The sequence below is a fragment of the Austrofundulus limnaeus genome, unplaced genomic scaffold (assembly GCF_001266775.1).
Source record: "Austrofundulus limnaeus strain Quisiro unplaced genomic scaffold, Austrofundulus_limnaeus-1.0 Scaffold311, whole genome shotgun sequence".
NCBI classification, from domain to species: Eukaryota; Metazoa; Chordata; class Actinopteri; order Cyprinodontiformes; family Rivulidae; genus Austrofundulus; species Austrofundulus limnaeus.
This window is the reverse complement of record NW_013952713.1, coordinates 302,996-317,934: the sequence shown is the minus strand read 5'-3', so window position 1 is coordinate 317,934 and position 14,939 is coordinate 302,996. Positions and strand designations below refer to the sequence as shown.

Sequence of the window (14,939 nt, the reverse complement as noted above, 5' to 3'; positions counted from 1 at the left end):
AGAGAGAGAGAGAGAGAGAGAGAGAGAGAGAGAGAGAGAGAGAGAGAGAAGAGGGGAGGGAGATCTGTACAGGGGGATGGACTGAAGCTCTCCAGCCGGGGAGCAGAGCCTCAGTCTGGGCAGCCAGGAGCAGCAGAGGTGCTGTCTGCCTCCACCACCAGGACAGGACACTTTGTCCCGTCTATAGAAGTGTGTGTGTTTGCGTGCGTGTGTGTGTGTGTATGTGTGTACGTGTTGGCAAATAAAACCAAGGAGATTGCGACTTTAAAAAAGAAAGGAAGACCCAGCAAATCGGGGGTACATCGTCGTCGGTGGCATGATGGGGGGCAGAGAGGTGTGTGCGTTCTCCTCACGGAAGCAGCGCTTTAGGATGTGATGTCTGCCCGACGCGCAGAGATGCTGTGAGCTCTGGTATTAGCAGCCAGCTGCGCACCGAGCCGCTCTCTCCACCCCTCCCTCACCGTCCCTTTCCCTCCCCAGCATCCCCGCTCCCCTACAGCACCGACCATTCGCTGAACCCGGGGAATCGGTTCCACACTCCACGGCTGGCGTCCCGCTCGGAGATTTGACACGAGGCAGGTATGTGCGGCGGCGCAGCGCAACGCACCCTCCCCTGTCATCCACACACACACACACACACCATTTTGGGCGCTGTTTGCATGCGTGTGTGGATCTGTGAGTGTTTCACTTCATTCCGTGTCTTCTTGTTGCTTCCCTCCCCTCCATCCCCCCGTGGCCCTGTGAGTGAATTAATGAAACGTTATATGAGAAGGATGCGGGTAGATGGCATCGTCTGTATATCGATGGAGCCAACCTGAGAAATACAACAAATCAAGGGGTGGGGTGTGTGTGTTGGTGATGGTGGGGGGTGACATTTGGACCAATTGTTGCTGTTTATTTAATGAATAAAGAAATAATCCCAGCCTGGTGCAGGCACAGTCGATTCCACAAATGCCCAGTTGATCTGCTTCCCACCTTTCCTCATGTTGCTCTGCATAACATGGCACAACATGAGAGCATGTGTGCAATGCTGCTGTTTCACACAGAGCAAAACGCGATGAGGCTGGATCCRGTCATGACGGCCAAAGATCTGGTAATATTTTGATTTATGAGGGGAGACAATCTGTTGTGATGTTGGCTTCCTTCCTAAGGCTGCAGACGAAGACACCACTATTAGGAAATAGACCACTCAGGAAAGCAGGAAAGGTCGGATTGTGGCTGAGGATGGGCGTGAGGGCAACATGATCTGGGGATGCACACACACACACATACACACAGCCACACACACGTACACCACACACACCTCCCATGCACAGCTTCCTCTGGTACAGGCTACTCCGCTCTTCCCTCAGAGCGGCAAATTGCATGCTTAAAAGCAATCATGCACAGAGGCATGCATGGCTCATGTGTGTTCATGCACAACTGCACACGCAGATACACACCCGTGCACTCACAACTGCTCTCATCCACATTCAACCGTAATCCATAATCGTGGGCTCTGGAGACATGAYGTAACACATAATCATGTCTCATCTATATGCATCCATTTTTGGAAGGTTTGCACAGAATGTCTCTCCAACTCACCCGGAGAGATGTGTGTGGTGGGGAACAAGCAGCCCACCACAGCATGGAGGGAAATCGCTCGAAGCACGGTGCTCTCAAATTGGCTAACTTGGGTTCTACATCAGGAGGCACACYATAAGTTGTAGTATTGTGAGAAATAGGTTAGCGAGCCTCCAACTGACAGCCTTTTTCATTAAAAAAGGGGAGTGGCAGAAATATTCTATGAGACATGAAGTGTTTCAGTGTAACATGCTCTGCTAATCAGATACATTTAGGGAGTAAAATAAGTCCAAAAGGTCTCTTGATAAGGATGCTTGGCCTACAGAAGCAGAGTGTCAGAGGGAGTGGTTGTGGTGATGGGGTGCTTCCCCTTCCTCTGTAAATGAATCACAAATGGGAGGGGTTGTATCACAGGACCACAATCTTTCTGTTATCATTTTAACCACTCATCTCAGAGCAATCAAGATGGGAAAGAAACAAGTTAACAGAGATGTGGAGATGCATTAAGGAACATTTACTGCTTAGACCAGTGTTCACAGAATCAAATAAATGGGATTGTTGGGAGAAAAGTATTATGACAACAAATTAACCACAGCAACAAACCAAATATTTATCACCTGCTATCACGAAATGTGAGTGTCTGTTGGCAAAATACGATATATCATGATCTGGTGGACAGATTTTTATAAAACTGAAAAAAAAAAAAAAAAAACAATTCTTGGAATTACATCTACAGCTGAAGAACTCTTAGAGTTAACCAGTTTAAAGATGGCTGCCTCCGTTAATTAACCACGAGAAACACAAAAATGGTTACAACTTAGTCACTTTTACAGACACTGAGCTTGATATGGCAGTAGTTGAGATGCTAACAGAGTTTATGAGCTCCTTATTTAAAATGTTGGCATGCAAGGCGGTGTGCGATATCCTATACTGCTACTTTTATTTCAAATGCATTAAGCCAAACATGTGACTTGCTAGATTGTATTTATTAAAAAAAGCAATTAGATATTTTGTAACGTAAGAACAATAATAGTTATTAAATGCATCCTGCAGAAGGTAGAAGAGTGTGAGCATACACTAATGCAACTCATATAAATCAATTCCCACCGTCCACATTTCTCTAATAATCATATCAGTTTCCCACTTTCATTTATATGTGCTTGTCATGATGGCACCAAATAATCTTCCGTGCGACCGATGTGAGTCTGCCCAAAGAAGAGCAGAAGCTGCAGATTCTGTGGTCATACTGGTAAAACACACATAAGCTGGATGAGGAAATCTAGCTATTCGTCATCTCTTTCTCTCAATTCTTGCATCATTACACTCTAATGGAACGATACAGGCGATACCTCCTGGGCATTAGCAAGTCATTTGTGCATCAACTCCAGCTCATGAAGAAAATGAATGCTTCATTTGTCAAACCTTAACATGCGAATGTCAGGATGTTGGCTTTGTGAACAGAAAAAAGCAGCTTAGTAATTGGTGATTAACACCCACTAAACACCAGTTTCCTTTGAGTGCGATGTGTCCAGACAGAACGCAGCCACGGTGCACCATGGTGTGTTTTTTTGTCTGTGCTGTCTCACTGTCTGCTAGAATAAAGTGTCACAAATCCACACATCCTGCATCACAAGCATRTCAAAGTACAAGTCTGAAAGGGTGCAAAAAAGATTAGTTATTTTGTGCATGGACCACAGTTGTAGCCTATTTTGTAAATTCAACCAAATCAAAATATAGGCGAGGTATTGCTTTTAAAATATGGCATTTTTTTAAAATAAATCTTCACAAATAGTAGTTCTCTAAATGCAAAGCAAAATGTTTTTTGAAACAAAATTGTTTTTACCTAAAAAAAGATGTGAGCATGAAACAGAAAGCACATCATTACTAAATAATTAATCCTGCATGACTGTTAATGTATCTTTTTCAAACTATACACCTCAAAATGTAAAAAAGACACTAAATCCTTTGCATAGAATTATTTGAAAATATTTGCTTCAAATAACAGAAAAGTTGTAATTATAAACTTGCAATCAAGAAAAGTCTGAAACCTTATACTGTTCGTAATAAKGAAAACAATTAAAACTTTGTTTCAGCTCATAATAGGCCAATACTTCTAAAGTTTAAATGTGCCCAACCCCAAGTAAAATATTTAAGCAAATTTAATAACTTAGTTAATCTTGCAGATGAACAGTTAAATAAGTAAACAATGCACACGATAAACAAAATGTAATAAATGCTACCATCTATTACTGAGCAACCCAAGTTATACACATTATGTGAGTAAGCAATGAATAATAAAAGGTGAGCATAAAAAGTAATGGATGATGTGGAGACCAGAACTGTTTTGATGTTCAGTCCCATTAATAGCTCATAATGGATCCTTTTCAACGGTGCTATCCAACTGTTGGTACAGTAAATTGTCAAGTAAAAAAAGAATACAATTGATTTAAACATTTTAGAATGTTATTGATGTAATATGAAGTGAAGAAATGAAATGGCTTTAATTTAGGTCAGATATTACAGAGCTATCTGATACAAATAGCAAGGGCAGATGCACTTAATTGATTGAAAAGTAAAAACAAACAGTCTTAATGCATCTCAATAACTCAGGTAGAAAAATATAACAAGGTTGAGTCAGGTCCTCTGGACAGGTTCTTTGTTGTTGAAACATTTCTTCTTTTATTCAAAATACTTCTTAAATTTTTTAATCAAATAAACTAAAAGAAATACCTAATTGGAATAAAATGATGCTATATAATGGATGGAATGACTGATAATGATTTTGTGTTGACCACGAAATAATACGTGTCCAGCAGTACAATACTATTAGCACCCAGAAAATAGGTCATTTTCAAGCCAAACCAATAAGTTTGCAGCCTCCACAAGATAGAACCAAAGTATAGCCAAAGTGGTAATCATTTAATATTAAATAGTGTGAGAACTGTTCTGTAATCCATCTARTTTCTTACGCTTATTTGTGATTGGGTTGTGGAGGCAATAGATCCACGAGGGAGACCCAGATATCCCCTCCCCAGTGACATTCACCAGCTCATCCTGGGGGATCCCAAATTGTTTCCAGGCCAGGAAGGAAGCCTACAGCTAGTTCAGGACCTGCTCCAGGGTCTTCTCCCTGTGCAATATGTCTGGGAAACCTCTAAAGGGAGGCACCCAGAAGGCATCCTAAGTAGGTTCCCGAACTACTACACCTGACTCCTTTTGCTATGCAGTAGTCTGAGACCCCACGCGCCCACCCCCATAATGATGAAGCTCCTCATCTTATCTCTATGGCCAAACCTGCCCACAATGTGAAGGAGGTTCATTTTTGCCCACTACCATAATGCAGCTGCAGGGTTGCAGTAGATTGTTGGTCACTGCTGTGCTTTCATTTTCCTGAGGCTGAGGGTTCAAGCCCAGGTTGCATCAGGAAGGTCATCCAGCACAAAACCATTGTCAAAGCTTTTGTATTAGTTCACATGCTGTGGTGGCCCCTACAGCAAGAGGAGGAGGAGGAGGAAGAAGAAGAAGAAGAAGAAGAAGAAGAAGAAGAAGAAGAAGAAGAAGAAGAAGAAGAAGAAGAAGAAGAAGAAGAAGAAGAGGAAAATGTAAACTATATAATGCTGCTACAATAACATGATCCAGCTTCAGAACTCTTTAACAGTCATTTAAAGACCAAAGCCAATGTATGTTCCACAAAAATATCAATTTTGGTTAAATATTTGTTCCATTCAGCAAAATAAATAAATAAATAAATAGTGTTTTTTTACACAATCTTAAAAATCAATTGATCTTCATTTGTAACACAAATAATTCAACACTCATCATTCATTCTCATTAAACCTTTTTAGTTGTGTACACAATAAATGCACCAGTTTCATGTCACATACATGTTCTTCTGCAAACGGCCATGAGGTAAAAATAATTAGTGGAGAAGTAACCTGATAAATTCAAATCTGAATCAGTCTGGTTTTATTTWACCAGCTGAAAATGATGACATCAATATTTTCTGTAGCAGCTGTGCAACATTCCACTACCTCAGGATATTTTTGAAGAAAAAAATACTTCACCTGTTTTTTTTTTTTGTGCAGATTTATTTATGCCAATTGAGCTAAATCATCTTGTTTTATGTTTTTTTATGCAACAATGCAATAGAAAAAGTGTCACCACAAGCAATTATTTACTAATGTGCCCAACTTGTAGCAGTGACACTGTAGTAGCTCATTAGGAGACACATTTCCCTTTCAAATGTTCACAATGTCTAAAGTGATTRTTATTTAGAATGACTAATACCGATTAACTGTGGTTGTGTGGTTTACTTCTGTGTCATACAATTATACAGAAAGGCTCATATTCAAGATGGTAAAAACTTTGTGCCAACCTTTAAACATTTTTAAATATTTCGTTATCAGCTGACAAATTTGGATCTCAAAAGTTGTTACAAAAGGCTTGCCATATGCTATTTGTGAGCACAAAAAAAGGTTATTTTCATATATAGTCAAACTGAATCGTATACTGATTGAAATTGAATGAGAATTGTGTCCAAAATTTGGATTTTTACTTGACTTCAGAACTGTTACAAATATTATTTTTATGGTTTTATGCTAATTTAGGTAAACATATTTAATAAATTCTTGTGGTACCTCAAATAATTACACAGTTTTACAAAAAACACTAACRTAATTGTATTTTACTAATTCTGAACTCTATGCCATCATATAAGGTGGTAGGAGGGAACCTTGATGGCAACCAGTATTTAGATTCCGTGAACACGGTTCTTCATCTTGGTGCAGCAATAAAAGATAACTGTGATGCTGTGTTTCACAGCTCATTTGAAGTGAACATGTCTCTGTGGTCATGAGACTGTAGAGAGATCAAACTCTAAACCCCAGAACTAATGTGGAGCAGCTGTCCGATCCTCTGCACAACAAAACATCAGTCTTTTGACGCAGTTGACCAGTTCCACTCTAAATAAAACACACCTCTCAGAGCCACCCCAAGCTGTTGAAGCTTAAACTCTACATGGTTCAAATTACTTGGCTTTTTTCCCCAAACACTATAAGATTGTGACGTTGTGCTCTTTGCAASTAGGCCTAGGTGCTGAAGCATACTAATTAAATTAATTTGGGACATGAAGTGTTCAACATTATAAGGGATTCACGCAGTCATTGTAATTAGCAAAGGCATTTATACAATTTGTTTAAACCAGCAGGAAGCAAAAAGAGTCACACATTTTGTCTTTTATCTGAATGACACTTTTTTTGTTAATTCTGTCAAATGAAATATTACCTTTGGCATTCATTATCAAACATATTCTGCAAAAATAGTTTTTAGAAGTATAAACAAATAGTTTGGTGCTTAGTGTGGCGCAGACACTCTGACAAGAGTGCTGTTGTGTTGAATCAATTAAAATAATTGGCTAGCATTTGCTGTAGATGCTGTAGAAGCATTAGTGTAACCGCTGGGTCTATTGACCTTGACTGACACTTACTTCACATACTTGACTGTACAAACTGTCTCAACACTGTCTTTGTCTTTTACTCTCATAGGAGCTCCAACATACAACATACTAGACATTATTGTCTGCAGGAATTTATGAAGATTTTATAATTCTGAAATACTTTTTAGACAATTATTAGAAAACATTAAGGAATAACCCTGGTAATTTTCTTTTGTCTAAGTGCTCAGATACTTTTAGCGAACATTTGGGTGTGGCAGCAAAATAAAACACTTGCGATATTGTTTTGTCGATATTTTGACTTAGGAGATTGTATGTAATTTCTTTCTTAGATTACTATTTGTATTTTTACTTTTTTCTGTGTAATATGAAAGCTTAATCAAACTGCAATRTAAAAATAAATTGTGTGTGTTTTGTTTTTTTCAGAGAATACTCCTTTTTCTGGAGGAAGGACACTGGATTTAGAAACACTTGTGGCTCTCTGCACAGACTGTGGTTTTAGTGATTTTGAGCTGGGCTTCTCCTGCCAAGCGTAAGCCAGTTGTGCTTGGTTTACCTACGCTGCATTCTCGGAAATTTCCTTCTTTCACCTGATGATAAAACCAGTTCACAGGATCACCATCCATGGTTGCTGCCCTACTCAAGACTGTAACATTCTTTATTGAAAAGATTTGCAAAGGAATGTTTACAAAGAAATTGGCAAACCCAATAAAGAAGAAAGAAAGAAGTGAAAATAAAGAGCCCAAATCAACCACTGATTTGCAAGCACAGAATTTAACTCTCTCAACCACTCTTAAGACTACAGTTAAAAAGATTTCCAAATGCTCTTCGGCACGTAACATATCGCTTGAGGAGGACGACAGAAAGAACGACTGCTCTTCTTTGTCACCCACTTTCAGTTATCGTGTGGCCATAGCAAATGGACTCCCAAAAAACTCAATTTTTTTGAACAATAATGAAAGCATTTTTCCTGACGTTCTTTCGATTGATAGTAGCTACTCTGACTTCTTAAGTGAGACAAAACCTGTCCGGAGACTAGATGAGCATAAATCACACACTATGCCAGTAAGACGAAATAGGAAGAGTCTCATCAGTTTAGCTCCTTCTGATGGCAGTTCTGAGGGGGAACGAGTGGAACGTTCCAGTTTACATACACTTCGGCTGGGTGCTCTACGCAAGTTAAGAAAATGGAAAAAGAGCCAAGAATGTGTCTCCTCAGACTCAGAAGTGAGCAACTGGAGGAAAACTCTGGGCATTCGGAGCAAATCTTTGGACCGTGCTGGACGGCAGCAAAAAAGCTCAACTCTGGAGCCTGGGTCATCTTCAACAGGTTGCATCAGTCAGACCCAGGATGTAATGGAAATGATTTTCAAGGAGCTTCAGGGGATCAGCCAAATAGAGACAGAACTATCTGAGCTTCGTGGTCATGTAAATGCACTAAAGAGCTCTATCGATGAGATCTCCAGCAGTGTAGAGGTAGTTCAGAGTGAGATAGAACAGCTTCGCTCAGGGTTTGTCCAGTCCAGAAGGGAAACACGAGACATTCATGACTACATAAAACAAATCAGCCACCAGGCCAATAATTTAACCTTACGATTCCTAAATGTTCCCGAAGAACGTTCGGAAAAAACAGAAAGTTTAATATATAAGCTGCTGAAAGAAAAAATGGGTTTTGTTGATGCCCATAAAACAATTAAAATCGAGTTAGCGCATAGATTAGGGCAACAAAGAGAATGTTCTAATGCAAAACCTCGTCCTATAATTGTTATTTTTACCACACCACAAGATAGGGATGTAGTCTTAAAAAAATGCTATAAGCTTAAAGGTACAGGGATCACAGTTTCTACTGATAGCTTGCCAAGTGATGGGAAGGAGAGAAAAGACAAAACCATGACATCCTCACAAACCTATGAAAGTATGGATATAAAAGTCTCAGGAAAAGACAAAGTAGTAGAGAGTGATGACTGGGACTCAATGGACAGTGATAAAGAACTTGATGAGTTAAGTAAAAATAAATATGCAATGGTCATTTCAAAGCCTGTTCACAAGGCCAAATCTGAAAAAAGACGGTCCCACGACCACAGCCGGTCGGGAGATGAAGCGTGCTACTCAGGCACAGTTCATTATGCTGATGATCCTTATTATGACCCTGACAAGCATGCAAAAACTTACTATTCTGATTTGACCTCTGGTTGGCTTTCTCAGAGTGACTATTCTACTCCTAAACTTAGTCGGTCTGAGTCTGATTGTTCAAAACTTTGCCAGTCTTACTCAGAAGACTTCTCAGAAAGCCAGTACTTCACACGAGCAAATGGTTGCTCCCTGCTCTCCTCTTCTGATCAGGAACTGTGGCAACGAAAACAAGAGGACATGGCCTCTTCTTGGTATGCTAGCCCTAGTCACCCTCCCAGTCATGGTAATCAAAGTTATGAACACAATGAGGTTGAAACTACAGAAACTATTGACAGTGGGGTGAGCAATGGGCTTGTCTGCATGTCTGGGGATAGAAGTCACTACAGTGGTTCCCAGTTATCTTTGCAAGGTGATCTGTCACCATGGAAAGACTGGCATCATCTAGAACAAGGAGCTGATTCTGGCTTGGAAGCTTCTATAGAGGTTAGCAGCCCCTTTGACCCATCAACCATCCCTGGTTTTCCAGAGAACATCACTAAATGTCAGGAGGTTGATTTGCAGTTTGAGGGAGATGAAGAGTTTATGATGCTTGACAGGGAACCTTCTTTACCAACTATAACCACCCACATTATTCCTCCTATCACAGAACGAGAATCAGTCAAGACCTCTGCCAGGCAGTCTAAAGAAGGAAGTAAGGTTATCACAAAAGAAAGCACAAAGTCATCRCCGAAAGAGGTTCCTAAAGTTGCTCCTAAAGCAACACAAAAACAAAGTAAATTGACTCCTAAGGATGAAAACCCTAAAATACTGGCTAAAGAAAATCCAAAGATTTCTGCTAAAGTTTCATCTAAAGTAACATCTAAAGTCACCACTAAAGACTCACCTAAAGAAATATCAAAATCAGCTGTTAAAGAATGTGCCCACGTAATCTCTAAAGACACTCCTAAATTCACACCCAAGGAAACCACAAAGCCAGTAGTTAAGGAGGTGTCTAAAGTGACACCAAAGTCAGTTACTGGTGAGACTGGCAAGGTCTCTTCAAAAGTGACTTCAAAAGAGAGCCCTGCAATGACTCCTAGGGAAAGTCCTAAAGATTCACCTAAAGAGAGCCCAAAAATAACACCAATTGACACCCCTGTTTTGACCCCTGACTCAACTCCTAGAGAGTCTCCAAAGGAATCCCCTAAAGTCATTGCTAAAGATGCTCCAAGAGTTCCATCGAAAGAAGTTGTAAAAGTTGCTGCTAAAGATATTTCCAAAGAAGCTTCAAAAACTCTTCCCAGAGAGATCCCAAAAGAGCTACCTACAGTAGCACCTAAGGAGACGAATAAAGTAGCCCCTAAAGAAGTTTCTAAGATTCCACCTAAAGAAGCTCCAAAAGTACTCCAAAAAGAAAATTTTAAAGTGACCCCTAAAGAGCCAGCTAAAGTAGCTCCAACAGACGTTCCCACAGTAGCAAATAAAATAAGTTCTAAAGATATTTCCAAGGACACCCCCATAAAAGGTCATAATGAAAAATTCCCTGAATTAGATGTTAATCATAGCTTTCATCAGTCCCAGAGCAAGTCCACAAGCATGTATCGAAGCCAGAGCGAAATTCGAACAGAGAAGGTTGAGGAGGTTCCCAAGTCTTGGAGCAGTAGACTGAGCATTGATCTCAGTGAGAAGTCGTTTGGTTTTGGCTTTGGATCTACGCTTCAAAGAGCTAAGTCAGCTTTGGAGGTTGTTTGGAAGTCAGGTTCGCAGACTACCCCTGTTCCTCCTGAGGAACCAAACAACTCATCTTCCTCCTTYATGGGACGTTTTCGTACCATGTCCACTTCTACTGCAAATACCCCTTGTACTACAATGGACTCAAATATCCACACAGAGCCTGTATTCTATAAGGCTGAAGAGGATAAAACAGCATTAGAAGCAGGAGAACAGTCGGTGGACAGTGAGACCCATTATGTTGAAGTAATGGAGCAGGTACTAGCTAACCTGGAGAACAGGACTAATGTGAATGAAAATAAGGAGCCTGATGAGCTTGAACCAGAGTGTGGGACCTCCCAGGATTATGATGTGTCTGAAGACATTGAGGCATCCCAAAACATTGAGCCTACTCAAGGACCCGAAGCTTCTCAAGTTTTTGAAACGTCTGATGAATATGAAGCAAGTAAAGAGACGCATGTTTTGGAGTATGATTGCAGTTTGGATGAGCAGTATGATGAAGAGTACAGTGAGAACTATGAAAACCAGCTCACTGAGGACACTGCTGAATATGATGCAATGGTTGAGTATGTAGATGTTGAAGAAGCAGATGAGACCGAGGACAATGATGAGACAGAAGAAATGGAAGAGGGCATAGAGGAGCTGGAAGAGGTGGAGGAGATAGCAGAGGAGGCTGCTGAAGTAACTGAAAAAGTGGAACAACAACAGCAGGGAGATGAAAACATCAATGTTCCTGAGGAAAAGCCAATAGAAGAACCACCCAAAAAGCGTGTTCGTCCCACATTTAAGGAGGCAGCGCTGAGGGCTTACAGGAAACAAATGGCTGAACTGGAGCAACAAATCCTGGCAGGAGGTATGGCTTTTCATTTTTCTATCTTTTTTTGTCAGAATGATTGTGTTACAGACCTACAGGTCAAGTAGCAGAGAACAAATATATTATGGCACATGACAACAGTCAATAATGCAAATGTACATTCATCATTTTAATACAACATAATGCAAAACCAAGGTATTTTATAATGTCAGAAAAAATGGTGGTAAAAAATCAACAGTTGCTTTACTTTTGAATCAGACATACAGTAAGTAACATAATTCATGCAGCTGCCTTCCCTTCTTATAATGACTTTTCTAAGTGTTATTTAAGACTGTAATCAGTGTCTTAAATTCTTTTTTATAAACATACTGACATGTAATACCCGATGCTACCTGTAGTGGAAATAGTTCATCAGTAGCATAAGGACCTATTCAGAGCTGACACAAACATGCTTCCTGCTCTACAGGAACAGCTCTACACAGCTCTAAGCATGAATATTCAGACTTGGTAAAAATAAATAAATAAACAAATAAATAAATAAATAAATAAATAAATCTTGAGGACCCCCTGTGATCAGATCACAGATACCCAATCTMCATGTAAATAAGAATGTGGCCTATGTTGCACAGTCAGCTGCCTATAGTAGGTTTTTAATATGTTTACTGTTTTTGCATACTATAGGTGTGTATTTAATTTAATTTAATTTAATTTAATTTAATTTAATTTAATTTAATTTAATTTAATTTAATTTTATTTTATACTGGACAAATCCTCTCAACTGTGTTTTAGTATTTGTATTTTGTATGTTCCTTTATGACAGTGCTACAGTTGCATTGAATCAAAATTCTGCAGCTGATGGGGTCAAGACTTTCTAAAAAAAGTAAGATTGATTCGTTGATAGAACAATCCTCCACCTGGCAAGAAAAGACACAAGAAAATTTCCCTCTTATTCAAAATTAAAAAACCCTTGACCTACAAAGGCTACAAATCAACACCGGTGGTGTGACAGTGTTTGTGCATAGCAACGTTGTTCATTTTGCATAGATTATTTTAAGTGTAAATTGCAATCTCCAATCCACTTTATCATATTTGTAGAAGAGATGCGGCCTCTAATCTACAAAACAGAACACGAATTGATAAAACTAATTTGACACATGAGGTTTTGTCTGTTTTATATCACTTTAAAGAGAAAAACATAAAAAAGTATCATTTGTAATAGAAGTGAAATGTAAGCAAACATGACTGGTCATGATGTATTTAAACATCTTATTAATAAGTGCTCACTAAGTCTTATATGATTATGTTGAATAACATATATTTTTATTTTTGCTTTATTTAAATTTGTTAGCTTTGAACTTCAGTTCCATTCAGAACAATTTTTGCACAACAACATATTAGGCTCATTGACTTATTGCTTATTGTGAATAATGTGAAGACTGCAACACACTCCAAATAAATTTGTGACCAAATGGCAATATTCAGTGACTGCTTTTTTTCTTTTACAAATTACTACATTTTTACATAAAGTAGATCATTTTTGATATATCTGTTGTGTTTAAATCATGCATTTGTTTTTGTTAGAGTATAATGAAACGTTTTTATATGGATAGTAACTATACATTGTTTCCAAGGTACTTTTGCAAGTGTCTACTCTGCRTCTTGAGTTGAGCCAAACAATGTGAAGTTTTAAGAATAATGAACTCAGTTTGTTTAATATTATTCTGCCACAGATGAGGAGACAGTCTAAATGTATTTATGATGTTTTTGCTACTTTGTSAAATTATGACCTTTGCGTGGATTATGGGTACTCCCCATGCTCATGCTCTGGATGGTGGCATATGTGGCGGAGTCTCATCAGTATTGCCACTCTTGCGCCTATCTTCAATAAGCTACAGTAGTGTTTGTATTCAGATGCTAATTTGCAATCCCAAGGGCAACCTGTAACCAGGTCAGCCTTGCTAGGAATATTTATAGAGGTCTGCTGCTAGTAAAGTTTGCTGTTTGCTCCTCGAGGACCATAAAAGGTAGACCCTGCTTATGCTTAGTGCATCATTTCTCAAGAAAGATGGATTCAAAAACATGCGGATACAGAGAATGAAAAGTCTCYATTTTTTATGCGATTTCATTTCTAAATTTTCATGGGAAACCGAGGGAAGACCTCTACTCAACACTTTCCACATTTTCAGAAGCTCTGGATTTTAGATTAAACACTTTTTTAATATCAGCAGCATCTGAGCTTGAATGATTACTCACCACTGTTAACATCCTGGTTGCTATTGCATAATTTATTACCTATTAAATAATTTCTAAGATTTATTAGAGATGCAACTTTTTCTTGTATGCTTTTAAAAGAAAATGTATCTATAGAAATGGCAAAAATATATATTTTCAAATATACTTCTATATATACAACTTCTGATAGTACTACTACTACTATAAATAATAAAAAATAATTAATATTTCTGAAATACTGCCCAGTGTTTACTAATTTTCATTAGTATATTTTGTTTAGGACAGGAAAGTTTGCTGGATATTCATTTACATTGTAATTTTCAAATGCTTCAAAGAGGAACAGAAGTGTGAACTTGATTCAGAATGATTACATAGTTAAGCTTCAGACTAACCAAGACATTTTCACTTGTAGGACTATTTGCTGCCTGGATTGGCCTTTAACTATAACCATGTTTTTAAAAAAATGTTTACCGTTGTCTAGAAGATGCTAACATTAGCTTGCTAAAAGTAGCTTCAGTTAGATATATTACATGTTTGTACATATGATAGCTTCAAATAAGCTTCTACCAACAATGGGAAGATAACAGGTTATTCTTTATGCATGTTGTTGCTGTCAATTGGCCATGAGTTATCTGGTCACATATATTTTCTGAAAAGTCTGAGGACATTTGAGCCCTGCTGCTTTTATAGGAGGACATGTGAAATGCTGCATGGAACCAGGAAAGCAAGGTTAGCTGCATATAGTAGGTGAGGGAATAAAAGCCTTGCTTATATACAGTATTCATGTATAATTTGTTTATGTCGAACTAGAATTGTGAATTGGCTCCATTTCAGGATTACTGATTATTGATACTTTTGAGCAAGTCATCATATGTTCACAAAATACTTTATTGTACGTGCACAATATTACCAACAATTGTCCATGGTCAAAGGTATTTTTTTAATTAAATAAAAAAAATAAGCAAACAAAAAATAATAAACCAATAGCAATCTATTAGTCATTGTTTAAGGCTTTTTAAGATATAGAAGAAATAC

The 14,939-nt window shown here is 38.5% G+C and overlaps 1 protein-coding gene across 12 annotated transcripts in view; it reads left to right on the top strand.

The window, feature by feature from the left end:
• The first annotated feature begins 78 nt into the window (after positions 1 to 78).
• Positions 79 to 14,939, top strand: part of unc13c (unc-13 homolog C (C. elegans)) — a 133,458-nt gene continuing 118,597 nt past the window's right edge. For 11 of the 12 annotated variants that reach the window (XM_014021951.1, XM_014021949.1, XM_014021956.1 and 8 more), the window contains exons 1-2: positions 80 to 579; positions 7,442 to 11,711. In XM_014021951.1, the coding sequence (XP_013877405.1) occupies positions 7,640 to 11,711 (4,072 nt within the window). In that variant the 5' untranslated portion in view covers positions 80 to 579; positions 7,442 to 7,639. Of the gene's footprint in view, positions 580 to 7,441; positions 11,712 to 14,939 lie in introns of all 12 variants that reach the window. The other variant, XM_014021957.1, reaches the window with a different exon arrangement.